The sequence below is a fragment of the Urocitellus parryii genome, chromosome 12, assembly GCF_045843805.1.
Source record: "Urocitellus parryii isolate mUroPar1 chromosome 12, mUroPar1.hap1, whole genome shotgun sequence".
Taxonomy (NCBI): Eukaryota; Metazoa; Chordata; class Mammalia; order Rodentia; family Sciuridae; genus Urocitellus; species Urocitellus parryii.
Genome location: NC_135542.1, coordinates 93,229,497 through 93,257,416, shown reverse-complemented (window position 1 = coordinate 93,257,416; position 27,920 = coordinate 93,229,497). Strand labels below are relative to the sequence as shown.

Genomic DNA, 27,920 nt, shown 5'->3' with positions numbered 1-27,920 from the left:
TAAAGCTCTGATGGTCAAGACAGTGTAGTACTGGCAAAAGAATGGACAACTTGGTCAATGGAACAGAAGAGACAGCCCAGAAATGGACCCAGAAAAATATAGTCAATTGATCTTCGACAAAGAAGCAAAGAGAATTTAATGGAGAAAGGATAGTCTTTTCAACAAATGGTGCTGGAACTAGACCTCCATATTTTAAAAAATGAATCTAGACATAGTCCTTACACCTAAATTAATTTGCCAAATTAATTCATAGTGGATCTTAAACCTGAAATTCAAAACCATAAAACTTATAGAATGATAGCATAGGAAAAAAAATCTAGGCGACTTTACAGTTGGCAATCAGTTTTTAAGATACAATACCAATGTACAATGTGTGAAAGCAAAAAATGAAAAAGTAGACTTTATTAAAATTAAATTTTCTTCTTTGTGAAAGACATTGTTAAGAAAATGAAAGGAAAAAATCATAGATGAGGAAAACATATTTGCAAAATACATTTCTGGTAAAAGACTTGAATCCCAAAATATACAGAGAACTCTTAAAACTGAACAATAAGCAAACAAACAACCCTTTGTGTGTGTGTGTGTGTGTGTATGTGTGTGTGTGTGTGTCTGTATGGTGTTAGAGATCAAATCCAGGGCCTTGTGCCTTCAAGGCAAGCACTCTACCAACTGAGCTATATCCCCAGCCCAAAGAACCCAATTTTTAAATGGGCAAAACAAACAGACACCTCACCAAAGAAGATACCCAAATGTCAACTAAATATACAAAAAGAAACTCAAGGTTGTATGTCATTAGGGAATTGAAAATTAAAGCAAAAACACTACGCTCTTGTTAGAATGGCTAAAATCCAAAACAAATAACCTTGACAATGTCAAATGCTGATGAGGCTGCAGAGTAACAAGAATGTTCTTCCATTGCTGGTGGAAATGCAAACGATATAACCACTTTGGAAGATAGTACGGAAGTTGTTACAAAGCTAAACATAGTCTTATTGTATGAACCAGCACTCATGGTCGAGATATTTACTCAATTTTATTAGAACAAGCAGAACTCCCATCTCCTCATTCTTGCTTGTCTATAACATTGATGACCAGATATGGCTTTGACAGGTAATCCAGGAGCAAGTTTCTCAGTCCAAAATGCCAACTACCCTCTTTGGTTGTTACTGGAAATCATGCATTCCACTGAGTGCCATTTTTTCTTTTTTAACTAACAACCAAGAACTAAACAGATTGCTTACCTAAAAACTTTTTACCAGAAAAGGGTGTATTTAGGTTTCTCAAAGTCAACAAAACCTTAAGTCAGAATTCCGCCAAAAAGCCCAATTGCCATGTAACCCTGGATAATACACATTGCCCCCAGTAAGTCTGTGAACAGAGACAGCTGGAATTCCTCAGTTCTCAGGAGGCATATTCTGTTACTAGTTTAACATCAGAGTTGTCTTGAATTAGTGAACAAATTTAAAAATAATTAATAAAGTCTTAGTACAGTTTTAGATTTATAGAGTTATGAATTCCTTCCTGCTCCCACCTTTACCCGAGCCCTACCCCCACATGGTTTCCCCTATTGTTAACATCTTGCATTAGTGTGGTACATTTGTTACAATAAATAAATAAATATTGATACATTATTATCAACTATAGTCCAAAGTTCACGCTTCCTGTTGTACATAGATACTTCTGTGGCTTTTAATAAATGCATAATGACATGCACTTATAAACCATTACTGAATCATATGAAATAGCTTCACTACCATAAAAATCCCATTTCATCTACTAATTCTTCTCCTCCCTTCCCCTAAGTCTCTTTTCTACTATCTCTATTATTTTGCCTTTTTGAAAATGTCAAATAATTGGAGTCATACATCATGTGGCCTTTCATACTGGCTCTTTCAGTTAGCAATATACATTTAAATTTCATGCATGTGTTTTCATGGTTTGGTAGCTCATTTATGTTTATCTCTGAATAATATCCCATTGTAAGGAAGTATCATTCTTTTTTTATTAATTTAATGTTATTTTTTTACACAAATGGAGTACAATTTTTCATTTCTCTGATTGTATGTGACGTAGAGTCACACCATTCCTGCAATCATACCCATACATAGGGGTAATAATGTCCATCTCGTTCCATCATCTTCCCCCCTCACATACCCCCTCCTCTCCCCACCCGGGCTCAATCCAAAGTTCCTCCATTCTTCCCTTGCCCTGCCCTCCACCGTAATGGATCAGCATCCACTTATCAGAGAAAACATTCAGCCTTTGTTTTTTTGGGATTGGCTTACTCTGCTTAGCATGATATTCTCCAATTCCATCCATTTTTTACCCGTAAATGCCATGATTTCATTTTTCCTTAAAGCTGAGTAGTATTCCATCGTGTATATATGTATCACAGTTTCTTTATCCATTCATCTATTGAAGGGCATCGAGGCTGTTTCCATAGTTTAGCTATTGAGAATTGAGCTGCTACAAACATTGAGGTGGCTGCATTGCTGTGGTGTGCTGATTTTAAGTCCTTTGGTTATAGACAGGGGTGGGATAGCTGGGTCAAATAGTGGTTCCATACCAAGTTGTCTAAGGAGTCTCCATACTGCTTTCCAAAATGGTTGTACCATTTTGCAATCCCATCAGCAATGAATCAATGTACTTTTCCCCCCACACCCTTGCCAGCACTCACTGTTGCTTAAATTCTTGATATTTGCCATTCTGACTGCAGTGAGATGAAATCTTAGATTGGTTTTGATTTGCATTTCTCTAATGCAATTTTTTCATAAATTTGTTGATCAATTGTAGTTGTTCTTCTGTGAAGTGTCTGCTCATTTCATTAGCCCATTTATTGATTGGGTTATTTGTTTTTTGGTGTTAAGTTTTTTGAGTTCTTTATATACCCTAGAGATTAATGCTCTGTCTGATGTGTGTGTGGTAAAAATTTGCTCCCATTCTGTTGGCTCTCTATTCACCTCACTGATTGTTTCTTTTGCTGAAGTAGCTTTTTAGTTTGAATCCAATGATATAATGCCAATGTATAATGTGTGAAAGAAAAAAAAACTTGTTACATACTAGCATACAAGGTACTCCTTCTAGCAACTACTAAGGTGGTTCAGAAATGGAATTCTGTCAAACCTAAGTCTTGGGACTTTTGCCCCATCCAGGCACCCCTTTGGCTTTCATTTTGCTTTTGTGACCCCATCTCTTTGTAACTAGTGGATATTATGGAGAAATGCCAATGTTTAGTAATTCTGCATCCCCTTCTCTTTTGTGCTGTGTTCATAGACTGCCCTTCCATCCATATTGGGCTTCCAGTCCCACGTTACTCTCAAAGAAAAAGTGACCAGAAGGGACATCTTTCAGGCCTACAAAAAGTTCGTTGGGGACTGCGGCCAGACAAGCCACAGCAGGAACAACTGAACAACCCAGGGAGAGGAACAAGCAGTCAGCACGGCAGCGTGGATTTTATCGGCAGGACTCGTGAGTTCCTTGATGGCACATATATTATGGGGATTCATCCTCCTAGTGGGTCCAGAGGGGCACAGCAGGGCAGAGAAGATTCTCTGGAGAATGTGGGTAATGCCCTTGTGGCTCAACTTTACTGTCAGGGGCCCTACTGCTCTGCTTCCCTTGCTGATCAGCCTCCGTGCCCATGAACGCTTACAATCAGCCTGAAGCCCTATGTCTCCCTATGTGGATTTTGAAACCTCCACATACATGGGTATGTGTATGTCAAGGTTTAATTCTTGGAATTATTTCTCTCTAAATTCCTAAATACTACACGGTTGTCTTAAGAACCAAAAACAAACATGAGAATTTTGCCTGGGATGTTGCACTCAATCAATTTAACTCCTTGTTATATATATTGAACGTAAAGGGTTGGGACAGAATTGTCCAGTCATCTTGCATCATAGGGACCCCTCAGAATCATTCTTCCAGGACCACCAAGCTCCCCACCCCCAGTCCTTTCTCTATTCCTGGAGAAATCAGTTATGGGCTAATTAAAAGTCAGTATCTTGCTCCTTCCTGTGGAAAGAAAACTGTTAATCTTTAAAGGAGTAAAAAAGGATTAGAATCCTAGAGAATAGCTGTGACATTTGATTCTTTCTAGGCTTTAAAATGTTTCTGGGTACATGATTTCACCCTCAGCATCTTAAATCTACCTAACAATGGTATTAAATTGGTTTCTACTATATATTTGTACCATCTTGAGCATGGCAAAATGAGTTTGTTTTACCATCTACACTTTCAAAAGAGTCTCAGATCAGTGACTGTGTCTTAGTGTCCCGGTAGGAAACCTATGCACCTCCTAAAGGTCACTGGAGCCACACTCTATCATGCAGATTCCTATACCAAATAAGACTCCTCATTGGCACCAAATCTACCAGGGGCCTGTGGCTTTTCCAGAGTAAATATGTCTGTGTTAAAGATGGAGTAATGAGGAGTCCTTTAAAAGAGTCCAGAATAAGAGATGTACTCTGATTAAAATATACATGCACACATAAAAATGCACATGCATAAGTACACACACACACACACACACACACACACACACACACACACACTCAAGAGTAGAAACATTAGAGGCTAAGAAGAAACCAAACCTGGTGGGCAGACCTCCTGCTCCCCATGTGAGTTCTGGATGCCAAAAGCATACTGATATGGTCTCATCCCCCAGAGCCCCCCACCTACATTCAGGGGTGAGGTTGCCCTTTGAAAATTGAATCTGCTGAGTCCCTTCTGAATTGGAGAAGAGGAAAGAAGTTTAGAATTGATGTTCTATGCTCAAAGGGTTTGGAGGAGGTAACACACCATATCACAAAAGTGGCTATGAACAGTGGGGTTTTGGTTGCTTTGGTGGTTTCTGATCCAGTTAAGGGAACATTGGTTTAAATTGGAAACCAAAGGAGAGAGAACCAAAGGAATCCTTTGGTATATTTGTTCATTAGATACATTTCCTTTGTGGCCAATACACATACCGTGTGCATTATTGACTGGTCCCTGGCATGACTATGGAACAGGGGAGAGAATGGGAAAGCCTAGTAGGTCAGGACACTTCAGGTCATGTCTCCCAAGCTGGAATGAAGTAAGGATCCCTTTTGAAGAGAAAATAATTTCTTCTTATGATTTCATGAAAATGCATTTGTATTTATTCTTCATCCTTTTTGTCATTTGACGCCTTAAACTCTGGATCTCTAGTAATCACCATTGTAAACAGCATTCCCTCCTCAAGCACAAGAGTTATTCTCCTAAAAGCAAAATAAAAAAACTCTATTAGAAGAAAACCCTGAGTTAGTAACCCCTTAAGGAGAACTCATGTGGAGCACCCTAGTTTGTAAGTGAACAAATGAAAACTCTGATAAGTATAAAGTTTTAATAAACTTATTTTTTGAGAGTTACCTAAAATGGACTCCAGCCTCCTCATCCACATCCTGGGGAGGTCTATGCTTTTGCTTAAATGTCTATGGGTTTCCAGAGGCTTCTAGTCTCAGTATCATCCTGGTTCTGAGTTCATGCCTGTGAGCTCAGTCTTGCTATGTTTTGCCTCCTGTATCTGCTCACTGCTTTCACCTCAGCAACAGTTCAGTTGTGGAGTTTCGTTCTTTGGTTTCCATTAAATTGGTGATTTAAGGCCTATGTGTGAGCAGCAGGCTTTGTGGAAGTTTTGGATTCATGAACCTTGCAGAGATGCACAATCTTGAACTAGGTATCCCTATTGTTAAAAATTCTCTGACCACCAAAAATTTGTTCTTTGACACTTTGCTCTGTAGTATCTCAGTCTTCTACCATATTTTTGGTGCTTCCTAGCCCACCATCACTGCGCTTTGGGGTTTTCTCACAGTACCTTGTTGCTTGGTTTCTGAGCTCCCTTTTGGCTTAGAAAGGAGAAGAAGCAACTGTGTTGGTTTTAAATGATAATATCTTTACTTTATTGCATTCATATTCACAAAAACAAAATAATAAAAACAACATGCAAGTGGAAGACTGAGACATTTTATACTTCCTAAATTATGAATTATGTGGAACATTCAATTGCCTTCTACCATTTTGGTTCTCTCAGAGTGGGTGAACACCAGCAAGATGGGTGTCATCATTCTCTTTTCCCTGTGGGGTCTCCTACAAATGCTCAGGGTCTTTCTAATTTCACACCGAAGTTGATACCCTTTCTAAAACTGGAGGAGCACAGTGACCTGGGGGACTCAGAAGAAAAAGGCTGAGAGATCCTTTGTTTAAATTTCTCAGCGAGCTTTGGCAGAAGTCCCCCTGCTCCAATATACTTGAGACCTTTCTGATCATGCATGAGCCTTTTTGAAAAACTAGCCATGCACATGTCAGTGTCTCCCAATCCCCCTGACCCAGCTGAGCTTTCTTCCTTCCTCAGAGCCAGGGCCAAGGTGACTTTCCTTGAGCTTAATCTGCCTCTGCTTTGCTCCACTTTCTTTGACTGATTCCCCACACCTTCTTGTTCTAGTTCATCACAGTGACTCAGCATTTCTTTATAACTCTTAGACTTACAGTTTTCAAGAAGGTTCTCCATACCCTAGAATTTTACATATGGAGACTCATGATTGAGAAGGTAATTTTATCACAGTATCAGAAACCTAGTTGAGCTGGATTAGGCAAGGAAGAAGAGACAGAAAGAGAGAGGGGAGGGAGGAAGAGAAATCACTTATATTGTAAAAGCAAAGGAGTTTCTTTCTTTTTTTTTTTTAAAGAGAGAGTGAGAGACAGAGAGAGAGAGAGAGAGAGAGAGAGAGAGAGAGAGAGAGAGAGAGAGAATTTTTTAATATTTATTTTTAGTTTTCGGCAGGCACAACATCTTTGTTTGTATGTGGTGCTGAGGATCAAACCCGGGCCGCACGCATGCTAGGCAAGCGCGCTACCGCTTGAGCCACATCCCCAGCCCAGCAAAGGAGTTTCTTACAGTCCCAAGACAGTCAGAAAAGTCAGGCTCCGGTCGGAGGATATGACATCTTCTCATTATTTCTCTCTGGGGCTGCATGGTCTCCTCTGCTTCAGCTCCAGGTCTGCTTCATTCCTGTTTCCCTGCAGCTCAGCCCTTTCTGCCTGTTTGTGCCCTAGGCTAACTACAGTTTATATGTTCTCTCTCCTAGGAACCATTAGGAAAGGCCTAGCTAACTCAGAGACCTGGTTCAAAATTTCCAGGCTTAGGTCAGGTGTCCAATTAATTAACTGCTCCTGATCCAATTAATTGTGGCCAAGGGCATAGGTCATGTGTTACCCAACAACTGCTCCCAGCAACTCATCCTTATGAAGCTGGAAGACACGGGCTGGACAGATAGACCCATATGCACAAGTGGGAGGAATCTCTCCTCTTCCTCTCTCAGAAAGTATATTTGAAGTTTATGTACAGTTTCAGAGAAAAGAATTTGCCCATGAAACTAGTACTGGGAGCCTCCAAGTTCCCTCTCAAAGGCTTTCATGCCAGGTGTAGTGGTGCTTAACATGCTTGTAATCCTAGCTACTCGGGAGGCTGAGACAAGAGGATGGCAAATTCAAGGCCAGCCTGGGACAACCTAGTGAGACCCAGTCTCAAAGTAAAACATAAAAAGGGCTGGGATGTAGGTCAGTGGTAAAGTGCCCCTGGGTCCAATCCTCAGTCCTAGGGCATGGGGAGAGGCCTGCTTAATACAATGGGCAAGAATGACTTTAGCACTCTCAGGTTTTGTCTCCCACTCCCCAATACTCCGTGGCCTCAAGCCACTCAAAGCAACTCCTGCTACCCCCCTGCTCAACCCCCAGCTCCATTTCCTTGTTCTTGGCTCCTTTCTTGCTGCAGCTAATCCCAGCTGATGTGCTCATGAGTGTTAATCAGTCAAATTCACTCACCCAGCAAATATTTATTGAGTGTCCTTGCTGTGTGAGCCCCATGTCAGGGGCCAGCAACGTGATGTGAACAAGACAAACCCTGACCTCTAGAGCTGACTATTTAGTATTTAATGTGGAGCCTAAGAGAGATGAATCTCTGAAATCCTGATGCTGACTTCCTGGAGGTCAAAAATACCTCCTGAGTCTTTACTAGGAGTTGAAGTCTCCACTCTGTTTCCTGACACTCATCTCCACTGAGCTTGTGTTTCTCCCAGTAACTCCTTGTTGAATTCATTCCTCCATTTGTGCCCATGCTGTGTGACTCTTATAGTTGGCTAGGTGGCATTTCTCATTATGCAGATGAACTTGTAAGTTACTGTATGCATGTGGGATCTGCAGTGCATTAGAGAAACCCTGATGAGGTAGGCCAGCTTGTGGTAAACTAAACTTTCTGTGGGCAGGAGGGAGGGGCATCAAAGCAGGGGAAGGACAGGGGTGTTTAGAAACTGGAAAAGACTGAGCCCTTGGAATGCTCAGAGAGGTCAGGCTGGTGACTGGTAATAAGGGAGGAAGGGTCACACCTCCTGGATACAGCAATAATAGCAACATCATGTATTGAGTGTTGTATTCCAAGCACTATGCTAGCTACATTATATATATAATCTCCTTTACTCTCCAACAACCCAGATAGTAGGCATAATTATTCCCATTTTATGAATGGGAAAACTAAGGCTCGGAGAGTTGAGTGCCTTACCAAGATCCTACCACTAGTAATTAGTGTAAAGTGTTGAACCCAGGTCTTGGCTGATGTTAACAGAGAGGATCATTCTGGCATCCTTGGTAATCTCTTTTTCAGGTTTTGAGGCCACCTGATTTGGTGTGACCTGCAGTGGCTGCTCTGCAGCACTTAGGAGGGACTGGGCCAACCTCAGCCACAGTGCAGTGCAAGCTGTGGGGCCCAGGACCCTCAGGGGAGCCCAGCCACTCACTTCCCACGAGGGCAGAAACTCCTGGGAGGCTTGCTACAGAGGTCTATGTGATGGAGGCTTTGCTTGGAGCCCAGCATTCAACACATGGCCCTCACTCTCTGCCTCTGTTTTTTCAGCTTTATAATGGGCATGTCAGATTTTCAAGACTTAGGTATGAACATGTAGTCAATAGTACCAGTCAATGGGGCAATGTGGAGTGGAAGATGTCAGAAAGTGTGGGCTCCCTCTCCCCCAGACCCTGCACTGAAGCCTGGGGGCCCTTCTGTGGTGTAAAGTGAGTGTCAGTTTTCTAATCTGTGAAATGAAGTGTTTGGACACAGCATCCTTCAGCTCCCTCTCAGCTCTAAGACTTAGTGAAATTCAATGTTTGTAGCTTCTTGGAGCTGCCACCACTCAGTGACCTCTAATCAACCTTGGCTTATTCTAAGTACTCAGTAAGCACTTGCTGAACTAAACCCAGGAGATTAGGAGTTTCTCAGAGGAGCAAAATAATTCCCCAGTGGGGTTCACCACACACCCTGAAGTGACCCGTTCCCACCAACCATGGGCTCTCAGAAAACACCCACATAATAAGAACTTTTGTCTCACATGGTCAAACAGGAAGAAGACCCAGAGTTTGCATTTAAAGTTGGGAAAGGAGAGAAAGCAGTTATATGCAATGCTATGGAAGAAACATTGCTTGCTGTGAAAGGTTGAGCCCCCACAGCAAACATCTTCTTCCAGCACCCTACCTCCACCCCAAGGTCCTGCCACGCCACTCTCCAGACAACTTACCCTAGGCAGGGGCTCTTAAGGAGGCCCCAGGAGTCTCAAGGCAAATCCTACCAGGGCCTTTATAAAGGAGTCTGAGGAGAGGGGCCTGGGCTGTCCTGGAGCTTCCAGGAAAGGAGGAAGGGCACGCTGGGAGAGGGAGGGGCAGCTCTGCCAGTCCTCTCGAAGGTCCTTAGCCGCCGCCCAACCCTGCTACTGTAGGGAACAGCTTCTTGCTAGTTTCCACTGCAGCCACTCAGCCCTTTTTTCCAGTGTACCTGAGATCTCCCTCTCTCTTCTTCTCTTCTCTCTCTCACATACTATATCTTTAATTCACTTTCAATGTAGTGTTTCTCACATAATTTCTCATAATCTCTTTCACACTTACCACATCTCTGTTCTCTCTACATATAGCCCTCTCTCTCCATCACTCCAGTCTTCTTTCACACATTCTTTCTCCTCCTTTGCTGTCTCCTCCTCCTCCTTCTCCTCCTTCTCCTCCTCCTCCTCCTCCTCCTCCTCCTCCTCCTCCTCCTCCTCCTCTTACTTCTCTACCTCCCACTACATCTCTCCAGCTGCTTAACTGGAAACAAAAGTGAGTTTGTTGTGTGAAGAACAGGACTTGTGGAGGCAGTGGCCAGGGTGACAGCAGGAAAAACAGGCTGGGGTCAGAGGCAGCACCGACAGCCGGAGACTCCAGCACTCGGCTATTCCAGGGAGCAGGTAATGCCCCATTCAGGGTTGATTCAGGCCTCCTGCCCTCTGCCCCACGTCATCTCTCCATGGTCATTCCATTTATTTGCTTTCTTCATGGCTTTGAAGGGGGAAGGGGACTCCAGAGTTATGGAGTAGTAGGCACAGAGTCTCAAGGGTTGGCTTGCCCTCCTCTTCAGAGAACCATGTGTGCTCTGGTATGGCTGGGATCAGCAAGAGCTGGGGTCAGGACAGCTGGTATCCAGGGTTGCTGGGATCCAGAATGGCTTGGTAAGGGACACACCAGAACCTAGAAAGACAGACAGGTCAGGGCCAGATCACAAGAAATGTTTTGAGTCTTATCTCGAAACTTAGGCTTTAGGCAGTGAGAGCTGGTGAAAGTTTTTCCGCTGGATGGTAACATAATCAAATCTACATTTTAAGAGTAATTATTGAGGGTTGGGGATGTGGCTCAGTGATAGAGTATTAATGTGAGGCTCTAGATTCCAACCCCAGCATTGCCAAAAGAAGAGTAATTATTAAACTCTGATCCCATGGAGAATTGGTGTGTGGTCCCTAGAAGCAAACAGTCATAGTCTTCTCCCAATTTGAAGAAAAAATAGAGTTTTCTCAGTTGTTGGTTTTCTTCTATAAAATTTCCTTAAATCTTGTGACTGCCAGCAAGTGTCAGCAATCAATAAGCCAATGAAAAGGAAATAAATTAAAAACAATAATAGAAACTTTTAGAAATAAAATCAACATAAATAAATGAGGTACTTTGATCTACATACAGATAAGTAATATTTTCTGCTAGTAAAATTATTTTGAACTCATGCATGATATTCTAAAGTACTACCCAAAGAGCACTGTGACTCTCAGGAATCTACTACATGAACATGTTTGAAATGTGTTAAAAACAAACTCTGTTGCTACTTGGGCCATGGTGACACCTTGCAACCAGAGTCAGTGGGACAGAGGGTGGCTACTGCAATGATAGGAGCAGGAGATGATGGAAGGCAGAGAGAGTCAGATTAGTCAAGAGGAAGGATTCCTTTTGTTCAAAGATGGATGGCAGTAGGAGTGAGGACACAGAAGGACTAAAGAGAAGACTCTTGATGGATTTCATGCCTGATAGCCTTTATTTTCTTGGTGAAGTGGGGTAGAAGATGAATCAAGAAGCTTAAAGAGAGGAGCAAAGGTTAGGAATAGCATCGAGGGTAAGAAGGGTACAGGGAGGGGAGCTGATGGGGATGAGTGGGAGGTGGCTGCACTTGAGACCTGCTGAGGGTAGACCTCTCCATTTGCACTGTTGAGTGGTTTCTACAGCAGGGCTCATGTACCTGAGGTCTGGGGTTGGCAGTGAGGGGAGGTAAGCACCTGTGAAAGTGGCTCACTTTCATCTTTTTCATCTTAAGCCCTGTGTCAGGTATTTTATTCTCCTTAAATGATTTCCTTCTCCCCACAACCCTGTTCACTTAGACTGAATTTACCCATGAATAAGTGACAACTCTGAGATTCGTGCCCAGGTCTGCGTAGATTAGAAGTCCATTGTGCACTTTGCCTCCCCCTGGAAACCTCAGACACCTTTGCAGAGAAGAACAGGTCAATGAATTCTTGTTTGGGCCTTGACTGGCTGGTTTTATCAGCAAGTCAAGAGAGAATCAAGTCAAAGATGTGATGAGAAAATAGTTGAAATTACTGACCATGGGGGGGCCTGCTGAGAAATGAGTGAGGGCAGAATGTAATGATAGACTGAGGGTATGAGAGACTGGAAGGAAGGAGAGGGTGATGAGGTTGGGAGGCAGTTGATGGGAGATTGGATCAGGACAGGTCAATGGGGTTGAGGAGGAGTGGATATATCTTGAAAATTCTAATGTGGAAGTGGAGATAAGGGAAAGACAGGTGAGGTGATGAGAACCCTAGGGTATCTAGCCTGTGCATTGGAGGGGACAGAGATGCCTTTAGCCAAGGCATTGCTCACCACTTCCACATCATGCTATTCTTCTCTCCCACTTGCTCACCATGTTCCAGCCACACAGACTGGCACATTCCTATCTCAGGGTGTCTGGAACATCCAGAATGCTCTTCTTCCAGATGTGTGTAAGTGGCTCACTTTCATCTTTTAAATCATAATTCAAATGCCTTTCATGACCTTTCTATCTCCTTTAGCTTCCCTGGTCATGTTTTGTTTTTCAGAACTCGTATTATTAACTGAAAAGGTCATTTATGGGTTTGTTTACTCATTTATTATCTGTTTCTGCCACTAGAACAGAAGCATAAGACAGCAAAGACACTTGGGTCTTTTCACAGCAATATAGTCCAATACCTAGAACAATGCCTAGCACATAATAGGCTTCCTAAATATAGGAAGGAAGGAAGGAAGGAAGGAAGGAAGGAAGGAAGGAAGGAAGGAAGGAAGGAAGGAAGGAATGTTTGGGAAGGGTGCATGTTCAATATAGGGTCACTGAGCTTTGAGGAGACACTCAGATGGCAATTTCCAGTGATCCACTGGGGATCAGGCTGGGCACTCAAGAAACACGCCCACCTTGCCAATGAAGAAAGTGGCCCACGTGGCACACTGGTGCAAACATGTTCTTTTGCATAGCTAACTACCTCTTAATGATCACCTTCCAGGAGGTAGTCAGCTCCTGAAAGAGTTGGTCAAACCAGTCAGTTTTGGAAAAAAGACCCTCCTGGGTTTGTTAGGATCAATTTGGGTTAGAGCATATTTCACTTTTCTATTCTGTTCTTGGTTCTTGCTGCTGTCCTGACTTTGGCTATTTTCCATCCTTCTCCACTGTTCAACCACCAGACTCTTGAGTCTAAATACAGACCAAATCCTTATCTCACCCACATCCAACCAAAGTAATGTGAATTCAGCTTCATCCAGAAGCTAGACTTAGTTTTACTAAATCAGGACATACTTTTCTTTTTCCTTTGACTCCTGCCCCATTTCTTTTTCTATCATGTTTTTAGTTGTAGATGAATACAATATCTTTATTTTATTTGTTCATTTTTATGTGGTGCTGAGGATCGAACCCAGTGCCTCACACATGCTAGGCAAGTGTCATACCGCTGAGCCTCAACCCAGCCTTCTTGCCCCATTTCTGTTGGTCTTGTAGCCCTCCTGCCTTCCACAGGGCACTCAGCACACCCTCCCACCCTTCCTTTTCAGGGTCTCCAGCTGCTGAGCAGCTCCAGGACATCCTGGGGGAGGAAGATGAGGCTCCCAACCCCACTCTCTTCACAGAGATGGACACTCTGCAACATGACGGGGACCAGATGGAGTGGAAGGAGTCAGCCAGGTGAGGTGGAGCCCCAGGAGGGAAATAGAGGGTGGCTTCCCACTGCAGTATTCCCCAGGGACTCAGTTGGGCTGACCCTCCCAGTGGGAGTGACACCTTGCATCTTGAGTCTGCCAGGGAACTTTCTGGACCACACATACTCTCTTGCCTTTCATCCTTTGGGGACACAATTGTATTGGATATTAAAGAGCAAACAGAAACTTGTTTTTATCCTTAAAGAAATAAAAAGCGGGAAGATAGGACAGTCACCCATGAGACCTTGAAAGAATAATAAAAGAACATATATTCTTTAATGGTAATATCAAATGGCTGAAAGTGTATGCTGCAGAAGGGAAACTCCCAAGCAGCTATGGTGGGGGTGGGGCGGGGGCTTCCTGGAGGAAGGAGAATGTGTGCTATACACAGAATGATTGTAAAATTCATTTTGTAAAGTAGGAGCTGGGGGTGTGGTGGGTACTGGCTGCAAAAATTCTGACCTTTCTTTCCCCCAGCAATAAATTGTTTCTATAGGCCAGAGCCTCTAGAGGTTCTTGTGGGAATGGGACCCATACTGGAGTAGGGGCAACAAGGTACCCAAAACCTCACAGGTACTGTGAAGAGTTCATTTATTGGGATGATGGAATCTCTGTGAGTAGCAGGGAAAATCCAGATGGAAAGGTCTAGTGGGCTGCTGGGGAAAATAAAAAAAAGATGTGGTATAGCATTTTGGGCTGAACAAGTAGAATGAGCAACAGAGGTGGAGCCATGAGGAAAGAGGGGGTGCAGAAAGAGCTTTAGATACAGGGGAAGGAGAGAGAATAGGAGACCTGGAGGGCTGGAGGGGAAGTGCTTGGTGGAGTCACAGGAGCCGAGGGAGGGTCAGAGTAAGGAGTGGTTAGTGCTGCCCATGTCTCCGCTGCCTGCCACTGAGTGGCCCCTGAATTGAACTGGCCTGGTCAACAGTGTCACATACTCCAAAAAGCCCAAGAAAAGGGAAGGAAATGATAAGAGCAGCAGGAGGGACAATGGGAGGAATGTGAAGAGGGTCTGAAAGATAGTCTTTCCTGATGTTTTTCAATCGTGTGTGTGTATGTGTGTGTGTGTGTGTGTGTGTGTGTGTGTGTGAGAGAGAGAGTCTGAATATACCCCTCCTCCCCCTGGAGGGAAAATAATTTTAATTAACTTTATTAATTAAACTTTAGTTTATTTCTAATGAGAGACATTAAATATTAAGGAATAATGTTGGTCATATTTGAGCTCTGGAGTACGGCAAATCACTAATGGTTAGTGTCAGCTACCATTTTTTTTTTTTTTCATTCTCTTAAAAACCGGTTTTTCCCTCCTGGAAGGCCATAGTGTCCTGTTGAGAATGCATGAACTAGCTCCCAGCTGTGCCCAGGACTGGCTATGTGTGGCGGCCACCGTGATACCCAGGGCCTGACAGCTCTCTCCAACTGTAGCCTGGGCTCTTCCCTCACCCACCTTCCTCAGTGGCCTAGGCAGTTGCTGTGCAGTGAGAAGCAGCAGATTTCAACATCCTTGGGATTCCCTGCTCAACTTCTTCTGCAGGGGCAATTGGAGAAAGGCCACACTGGACTAGCAAGTCCCCACAGGCCTCCGGAGGAATGAATCCCTGCTCCACAGCTGGGCCCAGCCCTGTGTGCAGTACCAGGAGCCTATTCATTGAACTCTTACCTGCTGAATGATTCACAGTCTCATCTCATTCAAGCTGCACAGTGACCCTGATGAAATGGAAACTATTTCCTGTTTTATTGATAGGATGGGGGGGGTGAAGAAGGACAAGCAGCTTGCCAAGGGTCAGAGCACACAGGTGGCTGAGTCTGGATTCTAGCCCAGGCCTGTCTGACTCCCCGGCTTGAGGGCTTAGACACTTTGTTGGGTTTTCCTTATTTTCTCAGTCACTTCCCTGCCCCTCTCCAACTTCTAGGGATTCTATTTTGACTTCAGAGGAGGACACAGGTCTAAAGGCAATTTAATATTAGAATTAGAGATAAATGGGAACAGCTGCTGAGCCCAGCAACCCTAGAACTCCATCTATCCAGAGTTGACAAGAGGGGGCAGGATATTTCAAATGACCAGTGCCCAACCTAGATTATTGTGGCTGTGAGGGCCTGGGGCCAAAGCCTGAAGCCCTGTGCATGTGTCTCTTCTGCTCAAAGTGGATGCAGAGTGAGAAAAGTGTCTTTCAGAGATCTAGAAAATAGAGGGTGCCTTCTCCCCACCCTGGGCAAGCTCTGCACTCAGAACATCCCCCACCCCAGGAATAATTGCCCGAAAGGATCACACCCACTCTGTGGGACTATCACATACCCATGAGCCCTTGCTGAGAAGGCTTCAGGGCTCTCAGAGACCCTATTGTTGCCTGTTTCTATTCTTCCTGTTTGTATGCATAGTGCCCCCAGCACCACAGACCAAGCATTGAAACTGATATAAACTGTAGATGAGAATGTTCTAAGAGGCTCCTCTTAAACTATAAAGTGTTCTGGCAGGTACCATCTGCAAGATGGTGGGTTTTTCTGCAAGGCAAACTTTCTGAGGACAGCATCTGAGGAGACCCTGGAAGGGCCTCAATATAGTTGGCTCAAACCCATGCTGAAAAGAGAGTGGTGACCAGAAGTATAAATGGCTGAAAACAATTCCAGGCAGATCCCAGAGGGGACTGGCTGAGGGCCAACTTGGAGGCAGTGGAGAACACCTGAGGGCCTCCCGACCTGACTCCCTTTTTCTACTTCTGCCCCATCCTCCTGTAATCATCTCTCCAGCTAACTTTTCAAGGTATGACCAGCAAACGCCCAGTGAAGTCAGAAGGGTTTGACCATTGGCTAAAAGGCTCACTGTGGTCTGGACCACTTGTCTGGGTCCTCCGCCCAGAAAACTGTGAGAGAAGAGGGGCTGGAGTCAGACCTATTTGGAGCCTATTACACTATCAAAAGAATAGGAAGCATTTCCTTGAGCTAGCAGACTCTGGGACCCACCTCCGGGAAGCCAGAGTTCTCAGAAGTATGCAGAATCCAAGAATTAGAAAATTATAGTCAATTCTGGGCCTCCTTGGAGTAACAGAGGACAATGATGGAGAGTGGGAGACATCCCCCCACAAAGACTCTCAGGGTCCTACAATATCCACATCAAAGAGAGTGGGGGAGGGAACCCTTTAATAAAAGTATTTAATTTGTTGCAGGGAGTGTTTGCTTTATTGAGTTAGGAGATTAAAAGAGTGAAAATCTCAAATCCGCAAGGAATTTTCCCTGGCGGTGCTTTGTCGGGGTTATTAGTTTGGGGGATGTTTCAGGCCCTTGAAGGAGTCACTCCTGCATGGGTTTAAGTGGCTTTTTGAGCTCGGCTGAGCCTTGCCCCGTGCACATAATGGGGACTGTGTGTGCCGCGTCATTTCTAATGTGATCAATGCTGGTAGGTCAGGCTGTTAATAAGATAGATTTTTATTAACTCTCTCTTTAGCATTCCCATGAGAGAAATGTAGCTTGCCTTTTGCTGATAATGACCTTGCCTAAAGGGAGGGCTGGATCAGGTGGGGTGGGGGTGAAGTCCTCACCCTGAGTAAACAGTTTGCCCAGAATTCCTTCCTGTATCAAGCCCACCTCTGCCTGATTGTAAGGGTAGGGATGGGAAGGGGTTGGAACCCACCCAAGAAAGGAGGGCCCTTTGGGGTTACTCAGAAATAACCAGAGCTTAATGCCTTCTAAGAGCTCTGAAAGCAAATTCCAAATCCAAGCTGTGCTGGCCTTAGCTCTGAGCAGACCAAGAGCGTGAACTTGCCAGAAGGCTCTTATGAGATACATAAGTACTAAGAACATTCTACAATGACAACAAAAGAGCAGAAAGAAGTGCATGAGAAGTGGGTCAGCTTAGTTGGGCCAAACCAGAGCAGTACATTTTCAAAAGCCCTGTACAGTTCTCCACACGTAGGCAGAGATGCTTTTTCACTCCATACAGGATAGAGGAGAAAGCCTGTACTTCCTGTCTCAACTCTGAATCTGTTTCCATTCAAGATCTTGTGTAATGCCCTCTTAGGATCATTTTTGCCTCTCAGTGTGGGGCAGAATGCATCTCCTGCCTTCCAGTGTCTCACCCCACCACCTGCTCCATAATCAACCTTATAGGGCCCTACATTAAAGCAGAGCAGACAGCTGAGAGCTCCCAGTGCAGAAGTCAACAAACTTTATTCATTCATTTGGGTAATGTTTACTAACTGCTTACTATCTGCAAGCCCTGGGCCTGATGCTAGAGAAAGAAAAATGGCCAGGGCAATGCCAGCCTTGCTCTTTTGGACTCTTTTGGATACCCAGGGAAATAAGTAGGTTCTGGTAAGGGGGGGGGGTGCTGTGAATGCACAGCATAGGTACATCTAACTCAAGCAGGAGGGGCTGAGGAAGGCTTCTGGGAGGAAGAGGTGTTCCCACTGAGAACTTAAGGATGGATCAGAGTTAGTAAGAGAGGTCAGCAAAGGGAGAAGAGGCTCCTAGGCCAGGATAAGCAGACACATAGAGGAACAGACAGAAGTTCCCTGTGGCTGGACTAGAAAACAAGGGGCAGAGACTGATCATGCAAGTCCTATGCACACCATGCTGTGGAGTTTGAACTTGAAGCTGAGAGACCTAGAGGGCCACTGATGGGTTTTAGTTAGGAAAGGGGCAGAATTGCGTATGTATGTGAGAGAGATTATCTGACTTTAGTGTGGAGAATGGTAAAAGGAAGCAAGACTTGGCTAGGAGGCTGATCCAGGGAAGAGATAATGAAACCCTGGACCAAGATGTTGGCAATGGGGATAGAGAGAAGGGATGTACTTGAGATAGAACTTGAAACATAGGGTTGGAAGGACTTAGTGACATGTGGCATATGAGGGAGAAGGATAGTCAAGGGAAATGCCCAGATTTTCAGTCTGAGCAAATGGGTACCTCCTGGTAGTAGTTTAGGAAACATAAAGAGTAGTAAGGTTTTAACGTGTTGGGCAGTTTTGTTTGTTTGGGGGCCTGGTTGATGATGAGTTCTATCTTGTACAAGTTATGTTTGAGGAAACTCTAAATGGGGTTGTCTAGCAGGTCATCATATGGACATTGAGGTCTGGAGTTCAGTACAGAGGCAGAGAACTGGGAAGCATCAGATCTAGATGGAAATCAAATCATAGAAAAGTCTAGGGTTACCCCCAGGGTCTGTGAAGTGACAAGAGAGCCCAGGACAGAGCCCCAGACTTTCAGGATGGGTAGAGAGAGAGAATGAAGCCTGAGAGGGAGAAAACTGAGAGCTAGAAGGGGAAAGAGTAGGGGCTTTCTCTTGAAAACCAATGGCAGTGAGATATTAAAAATGGAAAGAGGGGCCCACAAGGAGGGGAGGAACTGTAGAGTATACAGAGGGTAGAGCATGGAGAGCAGTCTCAGGTGGCAAAAGCCAGACAGCAGTGGGTTGAGAAGAGAGACAGAAGGAGAAGGTGGTTCAGCTAGACAGTTCTGCCAAGATGTCTGTCTGTGAAGGGCAGGAACAAAAGAAGTCTCTGGAGACATAAGCATGAGCTCAAGAGAGGTTTGTTTGTTTGTTTGTTTGTTTGTTTGTTTTTTAGAGGATGCTAGATTTGAACATACTTAATGCTGATGGGAAGAGACCAGAAGAGAGTTGTTTAAAAGGGCAACTGGATGGAGTCAGGTCCTGGGAGCAGGTGGAGGGGCTCCTTGCAGTGAGTTGAGAGAACTGTGGGCTAGACTTTGGTTTGAGGAGAGGGAAGTAGAAGAGCAGATGGATTGCTGGTATACCTGAGCCAGGGAAGCAGGTCCAGCCCCACGGCCATGGCTGTCCGGTTTCATTGTAACGGAGTCATGCATGGAGATTTGCAGTCAGATGAAAGCCTTTTGAAGGCTACTTGATTTCCATCTTCGGCTGACCTACTGGTCTGAATTATCATGCTATTTGCCATAACCAAGCTGCTTTTATATCCAATATCTAACTTGGTTCCTTCCCTCTTTCTTCACTAAACACTAACACCTGAGGCTTATGCTAGGCTAGCAGGGATTTTTAAAAATAAATCTGAGCCAAGCACAGTGGTGCATGCCTGTTAATCCCAGCGGCTCAGGAGGCTGAGGCAGGAGGATTGAAAGTTAAAAGCCAGTCTCAGCAATTTAGTGAGGCCCTGTCTTAAAATAAAAAATAAAAAAGGGCTAGGATGTGGCTCAGTGGTTAAGTGCCCCTGGGTTCAATCCCTGGTGAGAAAGAAAAGAGGATGAAGGGAAGAAGAAAAATAAATCTAAACTTGGATCAAATCCCAGGTAAAAGAATGCCTGTGGCCTGAGAGGCCCTGGGTTCCAGCCAGGGCCCTCATCTGCTAGCTGTGTGTACACAAAATAGGGGTTATCAAGGCACTCTTGTTCCCCCAGGGACTTAGTGATCACATACAGTTAGCAGAGCTTAAGACAGGGCCACACAAGAAGATCCAAAGTCCTGCAGACAGGCTGGGGAAGCACCAGTCCACGACTAAGGTGACAGCCAAGCAGTGACACAGGCCACACATGGTTGCTCAGTATGGTAAGATTGAATTAGTTGGCAAGTAAGTGTTATAGGAAGTCTAATTAAGTGAGGAGAGACTAGACCATTCACATCTTCATCCTAGATGAAGTGTGACTGACTGGCAGCCCCTCAGAAACCCTGGAGGGTGGCTAGCAGGTGGATGACACAACCAGAGGCATACTTGGACAGTTCCTTCAGTGGCAGTTGTCATGAGGGGAGGAACCTACCATCAGACCACTTGCATGCCAAAACCTCCATTTAATTTTCCTGCCTATTTTATCTATCTATCTATCTATCTATCTATCTATCTATCATCTATCTATCTATATATCTATCTATCTATCTATCTATCTATATCTATCCATCCATCCATCCAAAGCCATATGTACATATTTCTTTTTATGGAACATCTCAACCACAAAAAGTAGAGAGAATAATATAATAAATCCTCATGTATTTATCACTCAGCTTTATCAGTGATTAATATTTATTCATCTCCACTACCTTTTTTGTTTGCTCTTAGGAATTTGGTTTTGTTGCTTTATTTTGCTAGAGCATTTTAAAGATAATCCCAGGTGTTGTGAACATTTCAGTATGTATCTCTACAAAAATCAGACTTCTGATATAAATATAACCACAATGCCATTATCTCTCCTAACAAAATTGAGAATAATTCCTTAATGTGTGTGGATATTTAGAACCAAATTTCTCTTGCTGTCTCAAAAATATCTTTATGCTGTTGGTTCGTACGATTTAGGATGAAAACAACGCCTACACACTGATTTGGGTGCCTGTGTCTCCCACCTTATCAGAGTTAGAATTGTCACATAGCCAGAGGCCAGAGAAACAGTCCCCTGAAAATCCTTCAGCAACAGTATTTTATACTCAAGTCAAATGTTCCTGTCTTGATGCCCATGTCTTAGTTCCTGTAGCTAAACTCAAGTGATCTCAGAGAAACAGTGAGTGATGCCCAAGGAGGAGAGCAATGTCACTGTCATTGTTAGGACATTTTAGGCTGCAAGTAACTGACTCCCACACAGCTAACTTATGCTGGACTAACCTCATAGCACACAGGGGCAGTGATCTCTCCAGTGCTTGCCCTCTTTCTCTACTTCTCTCAGGACTTTTTGTTTATCCTCTGCATCTGGTTTCTTCTGTCTTTGGCCAACCTCAGCCTCCATGTTTACATCTACTCAAGGGATCCTCCCACAGTGGATGCCTGTTCCTTATTCCCAGTTCCAAATTCTTCAGAGATTGATCTGCCCAACTTTGACTGTCCCATCACTGTGGCCCAGATTAAAATTATGGGAGGGTATGGGGAGGACTATCCATGTCCTGGGAAAAACATCTCCATGGATGATAGGCAGAGAAGATACCTCAAATAGACCTTTAAAACTTAGTAGTAAAGATATGCACTTAATATGACCAATTTTTTGGCCACAGTGAATGCATCGAATGCCAACCAGGACTTTCAGGATGCTTCAAGTTGCTCTTGAGAGTTCAGGTGGTGGAATTTTGCAAATTCATGCAGCTCTTGGAGGAATCACACCCTGTATTTGTCTATGGAGATCTGATGTCGTGGTAGTACTCCATTAATCCCCAGAGCAGTGGAAAGGTAGAAGCTCTACCAGTGGGTCTGGTAGAACTTTGGAAAGTTTGTCTTATCTATACTGCTCTTCGTTCATTCTGAAAACAAATGAGGGAATGTTGTATTAGGTCCTATAGAAGAATTAAAATCAGTAAGGTAGGAATTTGTTCTCAAAGTGTTCCTGGCATCCCTGGCCAGAGGCCCTACTAGGGTTCCTTCCCATGAACTGATTTGTCCACATCAGAATAAAAAATTACATAAGAAGGAAAAAATGAATTTAATTACAGTTTGGTTCAAACTGGGAAGGCAGTTAATCTGCCTTCACCATCCTGTGGGAATGTTACAATTTATAGGATTAAAAGTCAGGAAATATGTATGTATAGATTTATCCAGGCTGTGCTAGCCAGAGGGATGGCATAATTTCAGTTTTTCAACCCTTGCTGGCACCTGCCCAGGCGTTGGGGCCAGTTGCTCAGTTTCCACTCTCAGCATGAGGAAATTCAGTTGCAGAAAATAATTTATCAGAAAATCAGGGACATTGGGGCTTTTAATTGTTTTCTTTTTTATTTGTTCTGTTTATATATATATATATATATATATATATATATATATATATATATATAAACAGAATATATATATATATATATGACAGCAGAGTTTATTTTGACATATACATGGAGTATAACTTCCCATTTTTGTGGTTGTACACGATGTAGAGTTACACTGGTTGTGTATTATATATGAACATAGGAAAGTTGTTTCTGATTCATTCTACTATCTTTCCTATTTCCATTCCCTCTCCCTTCCCTTCATTCCCCTTTGTCTAATCCAATGAACTTCTATCTTCCCTCCCCTCCCTCTTATTGTGTGTTAGCATCCATATATCAGAGAGAACATTTGGTCTTTGTTTTGGGGGGATTGGCTTATTTCACTTGGCATGATAGTCTCCAGTTCCATCCATTTATTGGCAAATGTCATAATTTCACGATTCATTATGGCTGAGTAATAGTCCATTGTGTATATATATCACATTTGCTTTATTCATTCTTCTGTTGAAGGGCACCTAGGTTAGTTCCATAGTTTAGCTGTTGTGACTTGAGCTGCTATAAACATTGATGTGCTGTGTCACTGTAGTATGCTAATTTTAAGTCTTTTGGGTATAAACTGAGTCAAATGGTGGTTCCATTCCAAGTTTTCTGAGCAATCTCTATACTTTCCAGAGTGGTTGTACCAATTTGCAGTCCCACCATCAATGTGTGATTATACCTTTTAAAGGGACTCTGTTTAAAAAGTACTAATGATTTAGTACAGATATTTTTTTATTGAGGGCCAGGTAGATTATTATTATTTTTTTTTTGCTCACAAATGATCTCCTCCTATACCTCTTCTCCCTTCAATTTTCCTCTTTTTAACAACCAGTAAGTATGTCAAAGAGTTCCCTAGCCATCTAGACATACAAAAACAGGCTGTGGGTGCGTGTAACCAAGTAGGCATGGTTTCCAACCCCTGAGATATTTTAAAAGGCAGGTGTGTACTCAGACACAGTAAAACTTGGGTCAATACTGGCTCAAAGGCCTTTGAGAACACAGGCTCAAAGGCCTTGCCCTCAAACCCTGTCTCTCATAAATTTCATAACCTTAGGCAGGCTTCTCATCTCTAAGAGTCTCAGTCTCCTCATCCGTACAATGAGAACATGGGATAGATTTGAGGATTTCATGAAATAATTCATGTAAAGCACTTAGCATACACCTAGAACCTAGAAAGTGCTCAGTAAGTTTTAGCCATTAGTCTAAGATAGAGAGCCCACCCCCTGTCATTTTCATTATTAGTAATGCTATGTGATAAATGACACATACAGCAATGGCAGACAGAGGAAGAAGCAAGCTCTGAAACCTGGGCCCCTGGGGAGGCCTCACCATGAAAGAAGTAGCCTTGGACTAGGACCTAAATAGCAGAGGTGGAAGAGAGAAGACCTAGTGGAAGAGCAGGCCTCTCCTGACAGCAGTGAAGAGAAGGTTCCAGCAGACACTGAGGGAGACTGACGAGCCTGTGAACACTATTCCCATGGGGTAACTACAGCTACCTCCTAGACACAGACAAGGGGCCCTTAGAGAGGTTTGGTTCCAGAAGACTTTCCCTGAAGGAGCCAGTTCATGATTTGCCAGTAGCTTTGTCTGACGGCACTCATTTAGCTGTGGGATCCCCTCCCCTCTGAATGAAGGCATCATGGACTTTTTACCTGATGGTGGGCTTTGGAGCAGAGGCCAACCCTCTCCACTCACCACAGTTCCTGGAATGTATACCTCTGCCCCACCTTGCCAGATGCATGGCGGCAGTTACTCCCTCTCTGGGATGGGGTGGTTCTCCAGGAAGTCCTGAACTCCCTGCTTCACCAAGGCCCTTAGCCAAAGCTCTTGGGCAGCAAAAGGAGAGGATTTCAATCACAGGGAGTTGTTCAGCCATGGGAGAGAGTGGGTTCTTTCCAGAACAGTCAAAGATTGAGGGCCCCATCTTTCTGGTCCAGGTCTCAGACATATCTCATCTTCAGAGATGGAGGCTTCCAGACATCTTATTCTAAGTCTTACACATTTGACTTACTTAGTTAATGTGCCTCATTCTGATACTAAGGGACTTACTGATGATAATTTAGCTTTCCCTGTGCATCTGCCTAAAAGAAGAGAATGCAAGGGCTAGAAGAGTAGCTGGCCTCTAAAATTGTTATAAATCTCATTTTAAATAAAATAAGTTGGCCTTTAGGTTTATCTAGTAGCCCTCATGAATTTGGTTATCATTAGTCATCCTGTCTGGACCTCATCATCTCTGGGACACTAAAAAGACAAATTTCTTTCTTTCTTTCTTTGGCAGGGAAGTGGGGGTACCAGGGATTGAACTCAGGGGTACTCAATCACTGAGCCACATCCCCAGCCCTATTTTGTATTTTATTTAGAGACAGGGTCTCACTGAGTTGCTTAACGCCTCACTGTTGCTGAGGCTGGCTTTGAACTCATGATCCTCCTGTCTCAGCCTTCCAAGCCTCTGGGATTAAGGCGTGTGCTACTGCACCTGGCTAAAAAGACAAATTTCTGAGTCTAGACTAGGGTGAATACCTCAGTAGGCCTGTGAGGTCTTGCTGGTGCTCATCAGCCCCTTCTTGGTACTTTTTAAATTTCTTATGTGTGTTGACACCAGATCTATGGATACCTGGTCTTTTATATGTTATAATTTTCAGATTCACTACTAAGTTTGGCTTGTGAATATATACACCATATTTGTAGCTTAACACTTAACACTTGTAGAAACAACTTGTTACATTATCTCACATGCATATTTTCACGCTTGTGCTTTTATCCAGTATGGATTTACCAAGTAAATGGTAAAAATGGGCCAGAATTTGTTTAAGTGTTTCCCTTTTGAAAATAAAAATTTCTTCCATAGATCATTTCTTGGTAACTATTTCAAAGACAGACACTAGAGAGTACCTGATGTTTCCTCAGACATCCCTAGAAAAAAATTTAATTGGATCATAAGTGAATTAACATGAGTTTTCATTTTCTGCTGAGTAATTCAGAGTCCTGATATGACTTACCTGTGAAGTAAAATAGCTTTGCTGGATAATGGAGAAAAACTCACATTCATATTACTTTTAAAAATGGATCTGTTAAAGTCACAACGTTTTTACAACAGGTCTTAGGCAGAAAGCAAAAACATGTCTTGATGCTTTGTAACCACACATGGGAGTCAGGCTTTTGGGTGATGGTGATGGGTGATGGGATGGAGTGGGAGAGCTACAGAATGGTCTGTACAGAATCAAGTCTAAGGCCACATTGGTAATGGCCACAGTGTGGGTGTGCACTTTGCAAATTTGGAGTGAATAAACTTAACTTCATGAAAGAAACAAAGTCACACAAATATAATTCTTCAAACAAATGTTTGAGACAACACGGCCTTAACATTAAAAGTTGCATTTTTGTTTATTTTGACAAACTAACCAGGACACACTTTAATAATAATATAAAAAGTAGGTATAGAAAGAAAGTACCTTATCTCTGATCACAATATGTATCTATTGTCTGCAGATTTACTCAAATCCACCTAATGCCAGATCGTTTTATTTCCTTCTCAAAGAACTACTGATGTCTGATTCTCTGCTCCCTGAGATTCTAATGTAATTAGACTGAGTTTCAGTCTGGAAATGGAAATCTGTAAAAATCTGTCAGATGATCCTAATATAACCAAGGCTGAGAACCGCTGATACTTACTGTAGCCAGACAGGTCTCCACCTGAGGTGGTGGGTGGGGGGGGACTAGAATTCAGGTCTCTTGGTGTTTAGCCCTTTCCATATCTTCCTTGAAGCAGATAGCCTCCTGTTCTCACAGTCTGTGTTTTGAGTGTTGGAAGCTCTGGCTGTCCTGGGTGGCTCACCCCATGATGTTTTCTTCTGCTCTTTTTATTAACAGAACAGCAGTGACCTCCAATTGTCTCTATGACCAAGTTACTAGGTATAGAAAAAGCCTCAGTTCTGGATGCCCTCTGCGTGACAGAGAACAGCCTTCTGTGACATGTGACTTTTCAAGTTTCTGTTCAGCTCCATCCAAGACGAGAAAGGGGCACCTGGTGTGGCCCCTGGCAAATGCACAGGCGGAATCTACCCAGCTGCCCAGGCCTGAGCGAAGTCCCTAAATGTCTTTTTCCAACCCAGAGACATTTCTTTCCACTTGACCTGCTTTTCTAACTCTAATTCCCCACATATTGAAGCCAACTATGGTATAAAGGTCACTTTGCAATGAGTTGTTTGGGATTACATTAACCATTTTATCAGCCTTCCATGAATTTCTAAGCCTGTCTTTGACCAGAGACTTTTTAAAGAACCCATTTCTTTATTCAGTTTAGAACAGTTTGAACATTTTTTATTATGGAAAATTCAAATTTCTACAAAAGCAAAATGCAGTAGAAAGCTCATCACCCAGCTTCAACAGTTACCAGCTGACTCAGGGTCAATCTTATCCCTCTATTCCCCTCCCCAACTAGTTTTCAGACACCATATCAATCTATCTGTAGATACTTCAGTGTGTGTCTCTAAAAGATAAGGCCTATTTCTTTTTATTTTTTTATTTTTTTAATATTTATTTTTTAGGTGTAGATGGATACAACACAATGCCTTTATTTTTATGTGGTGCTGAGGATCGAACCCAGGTCCAGCCCGTGCTAGGCAAGCGCTCTACCACTGAGCCACAATCCCAGCCTCCTATTTCTTTTTATAATAACACTGTCATATATAAAAAGAAATTATAGGAATTCTTAATTTCACCAAATTATCCAGGCAATATCCATATTTCCCAGATCATTTCATATTTTTTCATAAATGCAATCGGTCAACCCACTACATTGGGGGATATATCTCTTAAATCGTTTTCAGTCCACAGTTTCCCCTTCCTTTTTTCTCCACTTGCACTTGTTATTAAATGAACTGCATCATTTGTCTGGTCTGGTTTTCCACATTTTGTTCATTGCATACCTGTGAGATTGTTTAACATGCTCCTCTGCCCCCTGTGTTTCCTATAAATTCATGGTTGGGTCCAAGCTTGTCTGACTCCAGTCTGACTTGATTTTTCTTTTGGTACTGGGGATTGAACCAGTACTAAATTGAATAAAGAAATGGGATGAGTACATTACCACTGAGTTATATCCCTACCCCTTTTTATTTTGAGACAGGGTCTAACTAAGTTGATAAGGTTCTCATTAAGTTGCCCAAACTGGCCTCAAACTTGCAATCCTCCTGCCTCAGGCTCCCTGGTTGCTAGGATTAGAGGCATGCACCACCACACAACACGCCCAGCCAGCCTGGCTTTTCTACAAGACCATTTCATAGATGGAGGTGTACACGTCCACCAGAAGGCCGCTCATATCCCACTCATCTTTGTGCATACATGCTTGATGTTGCTAGGCTATGATGAGTCTTGCTTATGCCATTCTGAGTATTTTAGGACTTTTTTTGCAATGCTGGGGATCCAACCAAGGGCCTCATGCATATTAGGCAAGAGTTCTACCACTGAGTGCATCCCTAACCCAACCATTCTGAGTATTTTAAAGTATACTAAACAGCCTGAGTTTCAAGCAGTTTTGTTTTTCACAGTCATTTTGTCATGGCCAAACTTTACCCAAAGTGATCACAGAGGTCTCACAACCCTTAGGTAGTATGGGGAAGCATTTAAGGAGAAATAATTTGGGGACATCAGAGAGGAAAACAGTGGTCCCTGTCCTCAAGAG

At 43.3% G+C, this 27,920-nt stretch overlaps 1 protein-coding gene across 1 annotated transcript in view; it reads left to right on the top strand.

The window, feature by feature from the left end:
• Positions 1-736: 736 nt before the first annotated feature.
• Positions 737-27,920, top strand: part of Slc4a5 (solute carrier family 4 member 5) — a 79,863-nt gene continuing 52,679 nt past the window's right edge. Inside the window, exons 1-3 of the mRNA XM_026397413.1 lie at positions 737-756; positions 3,272-3,468; positions 13,426-13,555. Coding sequence (XP_026253198.1) covers positions 13,503-13,555 — 53 coding nt within the window. The 5' untranslated portion in view covers positions 737-756; positions 3,272-3,468; positions 13,426-13,502. The remainder of the gene's footprint in view (positions 757-3,271; positions 3,469-13,425; positions 13,556-27,920) is intronic.